A 16,615-nucleotide genomic window follows, 5' to 3' on the forward strand; every position below is an offset into this window, starting at 1 on the left:
AAAATCCTTGCTTAATAAATAAACCCCAGCAGTAAACTTCTGACAATGACTTACAGTTTTACTAATTTATGTGCACGGACATGGGAATGTATAAATAGACAGTTCAATAACATGCAAACTTGCTGGTTAATAAAGAAATCTTTTTTCATAGATAAATGAAAGGTGACGCAAGTTGGTAAGAAAATTAGAAAAATCACCTGCAGCTTAGAAAATTGTAACAAAAATGAAAGGGGTATTATGGGAAAAGGAACAGAGGATGCAAGTTAAGGAACTATTAATTACGACAACCATGGCAATTTTAAATCCTAAAAAAAGATGACATCTGTGCACTTTGATAATTAATTTGTATTGCACTTTTAAGTCTCTCCAGTGGCTGCAATATCACAGTTCCATGTGTTGATTCATGGCATGAGCTCATCTGCCTTCCTTGCAATATTTTTTGCATAAAATTTGGAAGTTATATTAAACATCAGGTACAAATTTTAATGATGGTACTATACAAAGGACATAAATATACCTAAGAATATTCAAAAAAAGCATGGTAACAGAGCTGAGATATGGTAGCATAGTGGTTAAATTAATGGATCAGACTAACAAATAAGAGGCATGACTCCTTGGGGAACTTTAATTCAATTAATTGAAATAAATCTGCCATACAAGCCGAGTATCAATAATCAGTGACAAAGAAATTAATGTATTTTTGTAAGAATTCATCTTGTTTACTCACGTCCCATTAAAGCCAAGAATCTAATCAATTTGACCCATTTGTGACTTTGAACCCACCAATATGGCTGATTCTTAATTGCCCTCTGAAATGGCTTTGCAGTTACATTGGAGGATGTGAGCAAACAGCAATAAATGTTGTTTTAGCCACATCCTGCAATTAGAAAATAAACACAGGGATTACAAATGTAAGCAAGGATTGAAGTGGCTTTTCCTTGCAATTGAAACGATTAAAAAGTGGTTTTACAGAGGAACAAAATGTTTTCACCTGTAATAGTATCTAAAATCACTTGCCATAAATAAAGGACAAAATGAGAAGTTTCCTTAATTAGAATGTGAAATTCACTACCACAGAAAATAGTCAAGAACAGTTTATTAGATTTGAAATAAATTTCAAAGCAAACTAGAGAAGTAGCTGCAAACAAAAGGAATACCAAAAGATGATAGTATTTGGATGTGCCTACTTTACAAAGTTAATCTAATAGAGAAGGGTTTTCTCTAAATCTAAATCTTTTAGAGTCCCCAGCATTGTTAGAATTAACAGTCATGCACCAATAAACTGCTAAATATGGGTTCCAGCAGGACCACAGAGACCTGAATTCCAGATATTATGAGGGAAGTTGCTTAAGGTACAAAATACTACAATTTTACAAAGACAGATTATTGCTTTTTCAGTAACTGTTTGTGCATAAATGTATTTTCTTTCGTTGCAGGCCAATGGTCATAATTTTATACATATGGAACATGAAAAGGCAGTCTCGCTTCTTAAGAGTTTCCAGAATACAGTGGATCTGATAATCCAACGTGAGGTTACAACTTAGAATTTAAATGACTTTTCTGTAGAAAAATGTTTAACCTTTAAGATTAAAATCCTTTACTGCAGCTTCCTGTGTGAGGAAAGCCAGGCAATTTTTTCCGATTTTCTTTTGCCAATTGCTGGACCAATGGCAACACTTGTGCCAAACTTACTACTAAGGTACTTATCAACCAGTATTATAATCTTTAATATTTTATCTTCACAAATGTATCATTTATGAAATTGATGTTAATGTGGTGATTTTTCAGCCTGTCATCTAGAGGCTGTGAAATGGCAGGTCATTTGGTGCAAATGTTTATATATATTTATTACATATATCATTCATTTTCTGAGTGGATTTTTTTTGTTAAGTATCTGAGCACCAAAAGCACATATGCTCTTGAGGAATTGCACCACCATTAAATACTGCCTCAAACTTGTACATGTCCATTTTTGTAAAAAGAAAAAATGCATCAACAAATGCAAATGAACTAAGAAATTTAAAGCTATTTTCTTATCAATAATTGAAAGATAATTTGGACTTGGAGGGTTCAGCAAATGATGTTATCTGTCATAGAAACCAATCCAAAAATAACCATAAAGTTGGAAATGCTTTTATACACATTTAAAAAAATTGGGGTAAAAGATTTTTTTCAACTGCCTCTCTCCGAAAAATTCTGAATATGTAAGTTATTGGAGCAGAAAGAAAACAAGTTTATTTTTAAATTTAGAGTACCACCCCAATGTTTATTTCAAATACACCATTGATAAAATGTTACTAAAATTCAAAGCACGTCAGCATAATATTCATAAGCAAATTACCCATTAGATATTTGTTCCTTTTAACATTTAATAGAAATAATTGAATTTAATCTACATATGTACTACATTAACCAATGTGCATTCGTTCACATGCTGACACTCATTTCATTTCCCTATTGTCATATGCACAGCCTTGTACCAGAATCAAAAAGGTACTCTGAAGTGTGTTACTTTCGAAATGCAACATAAGCTAAAGGCAGCCACTGCTCTTTGAAAAATGTGTTCAATTTGGGAATAAATATCTGCAAAAGCTCAGGTTGTCTCATTTCACCAGTCGTTTGTGGTTGAATTTAACAAACCACATATATAAATGATGTTGTCCATATATTGAATTAATTAATATAATTCTTGGCTCTCTAGACAAGAGCACTTAATGATACAGATGATATTTTTATATAGATCAGGGATATTGGCATTAGGTTGATATGCAAGTTTCATTTTACAATAAATATTACAGTCACTCTCTTTTATTTGTCTTTTAAAATTTACTTTGCTTTTCTGCTTCATCGAATATTCCTTTTCTGGTGAGGGAATCCATTAATCAGAATTCCATTTCTCATTCTACAGAAAGAAATTTCTTTTGCTATTTAAAAACTTATAGAAACGACATTTGACACAATAGATTTCCTTATTTCCATGGAATTATTTGGTTACAGAAATAATGTTCTGAATGTTGAAACTTGTAAAAGTTGGTGCTCAAAACAATTAACTATCGATAATCTATACACTTTGCAGAACAGTTTAATACATAATAAAAACTCTAATCGGAGTTTTTGAGATGTCAGTTTATATCGTCATATCTGAGATTTAATTAAAATATGCAACTTCGTTAAAGAGAGAAATGTAACTATTTTTTAAAATGACATTTCTTGTTTAATGCGGCGGTAGTGAAAGGACACTCATGGCAGTTCAGTTGCACTTTATCTATTGTGTTTTAAATAGTTTAAACAAATATGCAGTGGATTGTAAGATGAATTAATTTTGCAACAGCACCCATCAACTTATGTAACTGCTTTTGTAAATTTTTAACCTTTGAGTTATCGAAGTACTAAAATCACAACTATTCTTTCCTCGCCACTAATCTCCCTCTTGGCACCTATCCCTGGAAGCGGAAGAAGTGCTACAACTGCCCGTTCACCTCCTCCCTCACCTCCATTCAAGGCCCAAAACAGTCCTTTCAGGTGAGGCAACAATTCACTTGCCAATCTACTTTATCTGGTGTTCTTGATGTGGCCTCCTCTGCATTGGTGAGACCTGACATAGACTGTGAGACCATTTTGCCGAGCGCCTTCGTGAAAAGCTGGACTTCCTGCTAGCCATTTTACTTCCAATTGCCATTCCCATTCTGACATTTTGGTTCATGTCCCCTTCTACTGTCACAATCAGGTTGGAGGAGCAACACCTCATATTGTGTGGGTAGCCTGGCATGAACATAAATTTCTGTAACTTCCAGTAATTTTTCCCCCTCTGCTTTCCCTCCCCACTTACCTCTTCTCCTCACCTGTCTATCACTTCCCCCAGTACCTCTCCACCTTCCCCTTTTCCCAGGTCCACTCTCCTCTGCTATGTGATTCCTTCTTTTCTAGGCCTTTACCTTTTCCACCTATCACCTCCCAGCTTCTTACTTCATTCCCCCTCCCCCCTCACCTGCCAGTTTGTATACCTTCTGTTCCCCCCACCTTCCATTTCTGGTGTCTTCCCCCCTTCCTCTCCAGTCCTGATGAAGGGCCTCAAACTGAAACGTTGACTGTTTATTCATTTCCATAGATGCTGCCTGACCTGCTAAATTCCTCCAGCATTTTGTGATTTGCACTAATGGACCAATTTTTTTTAACTGCAATAATCTAGAACTACTTTATTAAAAGAACATGATTTCACTCAAATATTTATATTTATGCATGGCTTTCTCACACAGGCCCTCATTTTCTTTGGAAGGTCATGTTAACTATTTACTAAATCTAATATGAACGCAATGTTTTAAACCGTAAATGTGAATTTCCTTCTTCATTCTAGTTTGCATTCTTCATTTCGGCAAGTAGTTATTTTATTAATGTGCCAAAGCACTTGTAGCCTGAGTGCCTGGACAAATAGGAGAAAAACTGGGGGTTGGGTTAAAATTATTTGTCCAAGAATAAAATGCAGTAGTTCTTCTTCACAACATTGCTTGGTGTGCAATATTGCCTTCTGTAGATGAAGCTTCAAAATTCACTATGGTGAAGGGAATTATCTGCATTGTATCATCTTAGTCAATGGATCTGGGAAAATCTAGGGCACCCAAGACTATTCAGGCCATCAAGTGCCAAGTCAAAAAAAAACTTTCCAGCAATTATTGTGTTGCCATGCAGGTAATGGCTATACAAGTACATATTTGTATACTGCTAAAATTTGTTGAAAATTTGCCAACGATACGAAGATAGGTGGAGGGGCAGGTAGTGTTGATAAACTGAGTCTGCAGAACTTAGGACAGATTTTGAGAATTGGCAAAGAAATGGCAGATGGAACATAGTGTAGGGAAGTGTTTGGTCATCCACTTTGGTAGAAGTAATAAAGGCGTAACTATTTTCTAAATGAGGAGAAAAGTCAGAAATTGGAGGTGTACAGAATTTGAAGTCCTTGTGCAGGATTCCCTAAACTTACAGGTTGAGTTGGTGCTAAGGAAGGCAAATGCAATGTTAGCATTCATTTTGAGAGGACTAGAATATAAGAGCAAGGATGCAATTCTAACCCTTTATAAGGAATTGGTGAGGCCTCAGTTGGAGCATTGTGAGCAGTTTTGGGCCCCTTATCTAAGGAAAGATGTGCTGGCATTATAGAGGTTCACAAGAATGATTTCAGGAATGAAAGGTTTAACATATGGAGTGTTTGATGGCTCTGGTCCTGTACTTGCTGGAGGTTAGCAGAATGAGACGGGGATCTCATTGAAACCTATCGAATATTGAAAGGCCTAGACAGCATGGGTGTTTCCTATAGTGGGCGAGTCTAGGAACGGAGGGCACAACCTCAGAATCGACGAATGACCACTTAGAACAGAAAGGAAGAGGAATTTCTGTAGCCAGAGGATGATGTACCTGTGGAATTCATTGCCATGGATAACTATAGAGTCCATGTCATTGAGTATATTTAAAGCGGAGATTGATAGGTTCTTGATTTGTCATGGCATCAAAGGTTACAAGAAGGTGGCAGGAGAATAAGGTTAAGAGGGATAATAAATCAGACATGATGGAATGGCAGAGCAGACTCAATGGGCTGAATGGCTTAATTCTGCTCTTATGCGTTATTTTTAGCTATAGGTAATAACATATTACATTGTCATCCATGCAGCTGAGTTGCACCTGTCTCCACCATCTGTGTAAAAACATTTAACGACTTGTCTCCTCTACAAATTACATTAAATCTCTGTTCCTTGGTGTTTGACTTTCCTGCTAAGTGAATACATTCTCCCCATTTCTGCCTCTCGTTTTGTATCAGCTCATCCAATCTTTTTTCATTAACAACAATTACCCAGTCCTGGAGATGTCTAGTAAATCCCTTCTGCAGCTGTGCCTGTGCAATCACTCCTTTCTTGTTATTTTGCATGCAATTCAAGCATTACATCCAATTCATATTTTTAGCCATAGGTAATACCATATTACATTGCTTAATTACTGTTAATTACTTAATTGACCTGTCTGTTAAGAACCATGCACATCCAGAGCATTTTATTTATTTTCTCATCTTGTTGCAGCTCCTCAAAAATATTACCATGCTTTAATTAAATTCCATTTGTCATTTTTCTGCCAACTAACCAGTCCATTTATATCTCAAAGTACTGATGTCACTGTATACTACCTTGAGATTCATTTCTGCAACTTAAAGCTTTACTCTTTACTGTCAACTCCAATTTGCATTTACTAATTAAATCCAATATCTTTAACATGTTATTTTACTGTTTTCTAATCTTTTTCACCTCCACTAAAGATGTGGGGTTGGGGATTCACCACCTCCAACTAAAAGGCAAAATTGATTAATTCAATCAACATCTCTTTTGGATTTTCAACATGTGCTGTTACAGCAGTATAATTCAAACAATTTTTTTTTGTTCAGGCTCTGATGGACTAATCATATCTTTTGCTATTCTACATACCCCTGTTGGTTCTATTAAGAGTTTTTTCTACTTAATTAATATTAGTTTTTAATCACCTTTCAGTTAAAGTCACACTTCCAATTTTTCTTTGAGACTATTTTGAAGAATGTTGCCAATAACAGCCGGGTGTGCTTTCCCTATAGAGAGTTCCAAATTTAATTCATTGAAAAATAAAAGAGGAAAGTTTAAATCAAATATTTGTCCAAGTATTTTCTCCACAGGGTCCTTGCTATTTGAAACCAGAGAAAACCTCCTGCAATACAACATTCTTGTTGAAAAGGAAAGGAATCCAAGTTTAGTGAACATTTTGTAGCTGGATAGTGCATGGATGAGTTTCCATAATGCAAAGATAGAAGGGAAACTATCCTCAGGCCTCCCTGGTTTAGATATTACAGAACAGATTGCATTGTAAAAATGAACCCTTACACAAGTGCAGCTTTGTTGATGTAAAAGAAAACAGTCACTTTTCTATGTCATAATTCATAAATGAGAAAGTTATAGTAAAATTTAGTCTAACTGCAGTATTTTGTAAATAACTGTCAACAATGGCATTTAAATAATTTATCATTTAGATTGTGAATGTAAACATCTGCTTCTGCAGTCAAAAATATTTTACTTGACTTGAAAGCTGCTTTATGTGCAACAAAAGACAAAAAAAACTTTACAGGATTTTACAGTTTTTAATTTCACAGACTGTAGTGAAGTTGACAAAAACTTGTTTGTTTAAATGCACATGCAAGTCTAATCCTTCCAATTTTATTTAGGACTTTACAATTCTACTGGTACAGTGTATATCTGTGTTCAAAATACATTTTGCATATTCTGTATGTACATACTTGGAGAAATTTTACCTGATATTAAAAGTAATTAAGCTACTCATTTACAATTTGGGTGCAAAGTATAGCAGAGCTATTTTTGGGCTTTGAAATTCTGGGATTTTTTTCTGTATTAAAAAAAGTGAATAATGTATGAAGTCTCTTTAATGAAAGGATGTTAATTTAAATTGTCACACATTTGTAAATAATCTCTTTGCTGAATGGATTTATCTTCTTGTCAATGCTGTATTGCATAAGTTTCATTATCAAATTTCATAGTCTGTTTTTTTAAAATCCCAATTTTTAGGTTGAATTAATGAATTCTTAATGTATTAATGCTATTGTCAAAATATAAAACTGTGCTAATGATTTGCATTTCTGGAGCAGGTAATCGTGATTTTGTTCACTGTCAAACACAGTCTATAGCTTTCATAAGAACAAAATTCTATTTCAGACTTGGGTAAGGCTGGGGAGTCGATGGGATATTGATCCAAATAAACCAAACAACCGATGACTTTGAGATGCTTTCTCCTGTAGTTATCAATAAATGCGCCCCCACCCCACTGATGTGGTTTTAAGCAATGTTGAGCATGAACAGTCCGTGCTTGATCCTAACATTTTGTCTGGGCTTATTAACCTCAAACTGACAAGTACTAGAATACTACACATATTAAACAGCGTATCCTCTGTAGATTTTTTTCTACAGATCAGTTCATTTTGATTTAAATGAATCAGTACCACATTTACACAATAGCAGTATAAGTCAATATTTAATATTATTTGATGTCCCAAAATAATGGATATAATTGGGTTTTCTCTAGTTAAATAATTGAAAGCATAAACAATCCCAAAATTGCACTGAAGACTCATTAACATAGTTTATATATAACTTAAGAACAAATTGTATTTTGAATAACTTGATTGCACTGAATTAAACTTCAAAACCCACACGGAAAATTGCAGTTGTGCAAAACGTTATCCCAACTCAAAAGACAACATTGTAAGTCTATATTAATTTCTATTTCACCATATTAAATGGATTGGAATTTATCTTCAAGATGATGAGTCAAGCAACAGGTATAGTTTCGTTCTGCTAAAATGTTTGAGCAAATTTGGCAGTTCACAAAATATGTTTGGCCAATTATCATCTTGGATATTTTTTCCATAAATATATTTTAGACGTGAATAACATATGAAATGGACTTACTGCTTTGTGGAGTAAGAAAGAGGGTGTAGAAAGGGCAAGAGAATGGTGGAAAGGCAGCATGGAAGGAAGATAAAACAGAAGGGTCAATGCGGGCTGAGCATATCATGAGTGATTGGAAGGTTATCTCTAAATAGCTAAAGCTGTCTTACAGCGTTCTCCTTTTATAGAAAAAGATTTTAAAAAATCTCAGCCAAGTAAGCTTCAATACATTTCAAAGAATTCCCATGTAGTACAATATGAACATAAACTGAAATAATTAAAGAAACAAGAACCCTCTGAAACACATAGAATATAACAAAATCTATTCAAATAAATCACAGAAAATAAAGCCAACTTTATCAACAGAACCCATGATCAAACACCTTGAGAAAAATCTCATTCTCTAAGACACAGATTTATGTAGGAATGCGACTCCTAAGGAATTCCAAGACTGCAGTTGTTCCTCTTGCTAAAATAGCTGGCCTTGGATTACGAAATGGATTTCCTTCGAGTAACAGAGTTCTAAAAACAAAACAAAGAGTATCACACTTGTTGACAGATAAATATAAACATCTCAAACAGACCTGTGTTTATTATCCAATATAATATACCCCTTCTACTGTCCCAGGGGTCCATAAGGAAATCCAAAAGAAAAATCAACTGAAGGCTTAAATCAACTTTCATCCAAATGAATGCTTAACAAGAAAAACACAGCATAGAACCAGAATTGAGATCAACTCAAATGTTCAATCAAACATAATAGTTTAATCATATTTATCTTCCAGAATCAATATGCTGGATCTCTACTGGCAATTAAAGTCAATGGCAAAAGTCCACCACTAACCAGTTTATACATTGATCTTTATATGATTAGTGACTGAAGATGTTGACTATGTCAATATCCAGATTCATAACTCACGTTCTTAGTGACTATGTTCATATACTAATCCTACATTTATTTTTCAGAAAAATTCTTGACATTTACTGTATACCAAAGTAAAATAGCATTCTTCCAATGTTTGACCCGTTTCCTCTATTTTACATGTGTATTTCTCCTTTAATTAGATTAAGTCATATATTTGCTTGCCTGGCTGGTTAAAAAATATTGGCAGTTTAAAATTAGTGTTTTTAACTTTTTTGAAACAGTACATAAATAACACCTTGACTACATTTTAATTTAATCTGCAAGTTGAAAAAACATAACATTTTACAATGCAAGTTTGTGTAATTAACCATGCAGTTTTTGTTTTTTTACTGACAGCTAGTCTCAGAGCCGAGGTCCATCATCAGGGTTCTGTAGAGACAGGATGCACTTGTGCCTCAGTATCAAGTGATCTTTAGCATTGAGCACAGAACCAACCAAGGCATCAGCTCAAGGCATACACATTTTTGACTTGGTTACAATCAAGCGGCAGCATACTTCCAAAGTAGTGATCATTAAAACTTTTCAAACAGCAGTGCGCAACTGGTACAGGATAAACTGATGGCTATTCTAAAAAATAGATTACCAGGACCATAATTTATCAAAAAATACAAGTTAATGAAAAGCACTTTTACTGTGAATTTTAAATATTTACCTTAGGTTTCTGCATTTCCCCAACTCTGGTGGGACATGCATTAGGTCATTGTTTTGCATATCCAGTGTAGATAGTTTGTCAAGTTGCAGCAACTGGCTAGAATCAATTGCCCCGACCTGATTGTTGCTAATCAGTATAGTTTCCAGTGCTGGAATATTGTATAACACATCAGGGAATTCTTTAAACCTAAGTATAGAAAATAAAGTGAAAATTTAAAAACTAAATCCGAGAAAAAAAATTGTTACCCAATAATTCATCATTCACCACTTGTTCAAACTGGTTGAGCACATACCAAGGGTAAAATAACAATTTATAATAATATTGCTACCTTTGTTCAATTAGTTGGTGGTTGGTTGGGGGGGGGGGGTGTTGGTAAGATGGGAGAAAAGAGAAAGTGAATCAGATGAAGAAAGCTGACACAAATTTCACCACGCAGACAAGCTTAACATAGCTTGACCTCATGCATTTCAACATCACTGCTGCACATAATAGGTATTAAATTGTTATATCTAACAACAGAGTCAATCTAATCCACTTTCTACACCTTAGAACTGGTATAGTGTCATTCACATATCACCCCATGGAATCTCCCTCAATACTTTGTCATCATCTTTCTTCCTTACAATCACACCATTCAAACTATGTTTTAACAAAGCTTTTGGTCACCTGTCCCATTATCTTTCTTAACTGATATTTGACTCCTGTGAAGTTATTTGGGCCCCTTCCCCAATTTAAGAATGCAGATATTTCACCTGCATGTAGGCAAAATACTGTAGATCATCTTGATTTTGAATACTAGAATACTATTTCGTGTAAGGAGACTCTGTTTATACTGATTTTCTCAGAACAGATAGAAACTACTTTTGAAATTGTATGCAGAAACAAATTTAAACCCAGACCCAACAAATGGAAGATAATCTATTATCCAAAGAACAAAATTTGAATACTACATTAATATTGTAAAGGAAGCAATGTTTTTGGAGTAAAATACTGACCTGTTAAATGAAAGGATTACAGTTTGTAATTGTTGTAGCTTTTTCATTTCCATTGGTAATGAAGTCAAAATGTTATTTCTTCAGAATTAAGGGAAAAAATGACAATAAGGCAATGGCAGGAAGCTATCAAATGAATGCAAAAGAAATCTAACAGAAGTTTCATTTTCACACTTAACTAATCAAATCCTCAAAATTCTACTTCAGGTCTCAGTCAGTCAGTTTGTCTTTTAAAACCATAAGCTTAAAACATGGTTAATCTGATAACCTGACAGAGAGAAAACCATATACAAATATAAATCCCTAAAAGTGGACTGCAGACAATTTATATTTTAAAAACAAACCTTCAGGTACAGAATAAACAAATTTAGTGTGAAATCATGCCACTTGAGAAATTTGTAAACCAAACTGGTTTTAAATGCAATAAAGACTTAAGGTTATGCAATGAGTTCTCAGATGAGAAGTCAAAATTTTGTCTTTAATATTTTTATCCATCCATAAGTATTTTTATTATAATCTGTTTTCAGCCTCTTAAAAACCTTTTTAGACAGTTACAAATTAAGACTAAATTACAGAGATTTCCCAAGGTATGGTTGGAATCATGCTATGACTGAGATTAGGCTAAATTCCATATTCTGCCTTAAGGAATTTACACTTGGGATTCACTTCTAATGAATTTCAATTTCACATCTGAAGTAGAGTCATCCTGTGATGACGTGGTGGCATGTGGAATTTCAGCGTCATTATTCAGCAAAAGTACGGAAAGTTAATTTTCTGTGCAAATGACGGATGGATCTACATAGCTCTACAAGTCACAGATGAAATAGCAATAAAAATGTACAAGTCCCCAACCTACCTAAGATCCAGATGTATCAAGTGCTCCAGTGTGCAAAGCTCCAAGGAAATAGAATCAAGCTTGTTGAAACCAAGATTTACATCAGTCACCGTGACTTTAAGTTCTGCAATCCTGTATAAAAATACTAATGTTACTGGCATCATCTTGGTGTCTTTATCATATAACACTAGTTAAACATTCCAATTTAATTTTTGTTCTAATGAATGGAAACTTTTAAAATCATTCTCACCCACCAAATACAACTGTAAACCACAGATATATGCCCAGTGTTTTGACCCAACAATTTAAGCAGTTTCCTTTACAGTATTATCAAAGCAACTAACAAGAAATATCCTTTACTTTCTTTTTATTAAAACAGAAACCCAACTATTTATACACATTTTCAACAATAACTAGGACTTTGGAAAATAGGAATTAAAATTAAATTGATGCAGAGCATTCTACCATCAATGTATTTAAAGATAAAACTGGTGTCCAGAATTACTATTGATCCTAACTTTAAAAATAATGACCATGTTACCACAAGAGATTCTGCAGATGCTGGAAATCCAGGGTAACACACAGAAAACACTAGATGAACTCAGCAGGTCAGGTAGCATCTACAGAGAGGAATGCACAGTTGACATTTTGGGCTGAAACTCATCATCTTGGCCCAAAACGTCAACTGTTATTCCTCTCCATAGATACTGTCTGACCTGCTAAGTTCATTCAACATTTTGTGAATGACCACATCATGCAGGAAAGTGGCAAAGCTAAGCACCAGTGGCTGCGGGGCCTACTTCTGTTTCTATTTCAGATGTTCATTAGTTGTTGTCTTGAATACAATGTCTAATAATGAATTCAAAAGCAATAGCTTAAAAAAGATTTAATGATGATGTCATTTCAGTGGTGTTGCTAACTTTCATATTAGGCTGATCATTTTTAATCTTTCAGATTAACCTGCATGTGATCTCAAATCTCAGGAACAACTTTACTAACAAGAGAAAATTTCCAGATACCATATCATCAACAAAAGATAATCTGCAGATGCTGGAAATCTGAGCAACACACACAAAATGCTGAAGGAACTCAGCAGGCCAGGCAGCATCTATGGAAAAAAAGTACAGTCGACGTTTTATGCCGAAACCCTACAGCAAAAGTACAGTTGGTGTTTTGAGCTGAAAGCCTTCAGCAGGACAAAGGGTTTTGACCCAAAGCATCAACTGCACATTTTTCCATAGATGCTGCTTCGCTTCCACAGTTCCTCCAGCATTTTATGCATGTTGAACAACTTTACTAAGACTTTTTCCCTCTTCTTTCCCTTTAAAAACATAGAGTGTACATAAGAAAGTACAAGTCATCTGGCCCCTTGATCATTCAATAAGGCTATGTCTGAACTGATTTTAGTCTCAGCCTCACTTTCCTGAATGTTCCCCTTTACCCTTGATTCCCCTTGTAGATGAAAGATCTTTTAATTTCCAGCCTCAAGTAGATTGAGTTCACCATGCTACCCTTACTAAATTTCCACAGTTCTCTAGACTGGAGAATTCCAGAGAGTCAGCACGCTCTGGAAGAAAAAAAAATTCATCATCTCCAGCTTAAGTAGAAGTCCCTTATTCCAAAACTACCTCAAGTTCTAAGGTAACCCACTAGAAGAAACACCCTCTCAGCATATATGCTATTAAACTTCTCTAAACCAGGAACCAAGATTTCTAACAACAGGAATTCTGCAGATGCTGGAAATTCAAGCAACACACATCAAAGTTGCTGGTGAACACAGCAGGCCAGGCAGCATCTCTAGGAAGAGGTGCAGTTGGTGTTTCAGGCCGAGACCCTTCCTCAGGACTAACTGAAGGAAGAGTGAGTAAGGGATTTGAAAGTTGGGGTCTCCCCCTCCCCCTCCAACTTTCAAATCCCTTACTCACTCTTCCTTCAGTTAGTCCTGATGAAGGGTCTCAGCCTGAAACGTCGACTGCACCTCTTCCTAGAGATGCTGCCTGGCCTGCTGCGTTCACTAGCAACTTTGATGTGTGTTACCAAGATCTCTAACCTATCTCCTTAAATAAAGAACATGCCTAAGCCATCTTCCGGTTAAATGGCAGAGAGTTTGGACGCAGTGGTCTCTACAGGGCCAACCAAAGATTTTATTATCTTTTTTAAATATCTTTTTATGATCTCAAGACGCTGCTGGACACTAAGTACTGCAGGTCTACCCCACCAGTGAGTTGCTCGTTGACGGAGAAGCTGGAGTTAGTATGGACCATGCTGCTGCCTGCTACAGAGAAGCATCCCAGTCAGTGTATGAGGGTGGTGTGCAGTCCAACAGCGAGTGATTGTCTTAGTTGTTTTTCGCACGACTGCAAGACCCTGTTGGACATTGGTAATGTGGAATGCTGCAAGTCCGATTCGCTGATTTACTGGCAAGACTGACAGTGGAGGAGCTGTGTGGCCTCGGTTGTAACACGGTGTCACATATTTGCAGCCACCCAGGAGAGAAGCATCGGAGTCTGCTTCTGAAGGCGCTGTGACTCCGCATCCATGCTGGCATCAGTGCTGTCCTCCAGTGTTCACTCGGTGAAAGTGCAGGCTTGCTCTTGCCGACAACATTCATGGACTCAGGGACCTGGGCTGTATTTTTTTTTGTGTGGCTGTATGTTTACTGTTATCTTATATGTGCTATATGCGCCTTGTGCTGTGTATGACTGTTTTTGCACCTTGGTCCTGGAGGAACACTGTTTCATTTGGCTGTATTCATATACGGTTGAATGGCAATTAAACTTGAACTTGAAAGCAAACTGAATACAGGACATTGTTGGTGTGCATCATCAGTGCCATGCACAGCTATATCAAAACTTCCCTATTTTCATATTCTGTCATCTTTGCAATAAACATTCTGTTAGCTATCTTAATCATTTGCTTTCATTAAAAACTGATTTTATATGTCATATACAAGGAAGCTTTGAGCCCTCTTGGCTGCATTGTTCTGCAGTCTCCCTATGTAAACATTCTGCTTTATAATTCCTACCAGAATTCTAACGTTGTCACCTCCCACATGAAAGTCCATCCAAAGAAAATGTCCCACCATTCAATCTATTTCTTTGCAAACTCTATCCTCACAACCAGCTTTCCGATCTTTTGTATCTTATGCAAATTTACTCCATTTTCCATTTTATTCATTTAAATCATAATTAGCTTTTTATGAGCATCATTGCTTCCTCATCCATCTTTTTGATGCCAGAAAATGTTTCCAAAGTACCTTTGTCCCCTTCATCCAAGTCATTAATAAAAATTATAAATGGTTGAGACCCCAGAATCGATCCTCCTGGCAATCAGTAAAAACTTCCATTTATCCTAACACTGACTTTATTAGTGAGCCATTCTTCTGACCAGGCCAATAAATTATCCCACTGTCACAAGCAATATCTTGTAAGTTTTTAATTTGGCACCATATCAAATGCTTTCTGGAAGTCCAAATACATCAATTGGCTCCTCTTTATCTACCTGGCTTATTATATTCTTAAAGAACATTAATAATAGATCTGTCCAACACAATTTCATTTTCAAAACACAATTCAGCAGGGTTAACCTGAGTCTTGAACTGTTCTGGTACTAACTGCATAACAATGAATCACAGAATTTTCCTAATGACGTGTTAGGCTAACTACCCTAAAACTTCTCACTCTCTCCCTTCTTTCCTGGATAGTTATTTGTTGTTTTGCAATCCACTAAACCCTTCCAAAATCAAGGTAATTTTGTCACATCAAAGCCAATTCATATAGTATCTCTGCAGTCAGTTAGTATTTTAGGATGCAGGTCATCAGTTGTGGCAAACCTGTAGCCTACCTCCCCATACTTATTATTGTTCCTTTTCCTTGCAACTGCAATAGTTCATCACAGATTTCCTATAATTAGAATGTGTTAATTGCCTTTTATAGAAACATAGAAACATAGAAAATAGGTGCAGGAGTAGGCCATTCGGCCCTTCGAGCCTGCACCGCCATTTATTATGATCATGGCTGATCATCCAACTCAGAACCCAGCCTTCCCTCCATACCCCCTGACCCCTGTAGCCACAAGGGCCATATCTAACTTCCTTTTAAACATAGCTAATGAACTGGCCTCAACAGTTTGCTGTGGCAGAGAATTCCACAGATTCACCACTCTCTGTGTGAAGAAGTTTTTCCTAACCTTGGTCCTAAAAGGCTTCCCCTCTATCCTCAAACTGTGACCCCTCGTTCTAGACCTCCCCAACATCGGGAACAATCTTCCTGCATCTAGCCTGTCCAATCCCTTTAGGATCTTATACGTTTCAATCAGATCCCCCCTCAATCTTCTAAATTCCAACGAGTACAAGCCCAGTTCATCCAGTCTTTCTTCATATGAAAGACCTGCCATCCCAGGAATCAATCTGGTGAACCTTCTTTGTACTCCCTCTATGGCAAAGATGTCTTTCCTCAGATTAGGGGACCAAAACTGCACACAATACTCCAGGTGTGGTCTCACCAAGGCCTTGTACAACTGCAGTAGTACCTCCCTGCTCCTGTACTCGAATCCTCTCGCTATAAATGCCAGCATACTGTTCGCCTTTTTCACCGCCTGCTGTACCTGCATGCCCACTTTCAATGACTGGTGTATAATGACACCCAGGTCTCGTTGCACCTCCCCTTTTCCTAATCGGCCACCATTCAGATAATAATCTGTTTTCCTATTTTTGCCACCAAAGTGGATAACTTCACATTTATCCAC

The 16,615-nt window shown here is 36.1% G+C and overlaps 2 protein-coding genes across 19 annotated transcripts in view; one reads left to right on the top strand and one right to left on the bottom strand.

The window, feature by feature from the left end:
- Positions 1–6,999, top strand: part of lrrc7 (leucine rich repeat containing 7) — a 661,225-nt gene extending 654,226 nt beyond the window's left edge. For 15 of the 18 annotated variants that reach the window (XM_063064200.1, XM_063064198.1, XM_063064201.1 and 12 more), the window contains 2 exons: positions 1,437–1,527; positions 1,607–6,999. In XM_063064200.1, the coding sequence (XP_062920270.1) occupies positions 1,437–1,527; positions 1,607–1,698 (183 nt within the window). In that variant the 3' untranslated portion in view covers positions 1,699–6,999. Of the gene's footprint in view, positions 1–1,436 lie in introns of all 18 variants that reach the window. The other 3 variants (XM_063064216.1, XM_063064212.1, XM_063064214.1) reach the window with 1 other exon arrangement.
- A 131-nt stretch (positions 7,000–7,130) lies between these two features.
- Positions 7,131–16,615, bottom strand: part of lrrc40 (leucine rich repeat containing 40) — a 101,572-nt gene continuing 92,087 nt past the window's right edge. The window contains exons 12-15 of the mRNA XM_063064218.1: positions 11,891–12,001; positions 11,038–11,115; positions 10,043–10,228; positions 7,131–8,987 (exon numbers count right to left, since the gene is read on the bottom strand). Coding sequence (XP_062920288.1) covers positions 8,882–8,987; positions 10,043–10,228; positions 11,038–11,115; positions 11,891–12,001 — 481 coding nt within the window. The 3' untranslated portion in view covers positions 7,131–8,881. The remainder of the gene's footprint in view (positions 8,988–10,042; positions 10,229–11,037; positions 11,116–11,890; positions 12,002–16,615) is intronic.

This window comes from Mobula hypostoma, chromosome 12, assembly GCF_963921235.1.
Source record: "Mobula hypostoma chromosome 12, sMobHyp1.1, whole genome shotgun sequence".
Lineage (NCBI taxonomy): Eukaryota > Metazoa > Chordata > Chondrichthyes > Myliobatiformes > Myliobatidae > Mobula > Mobula hypostoma.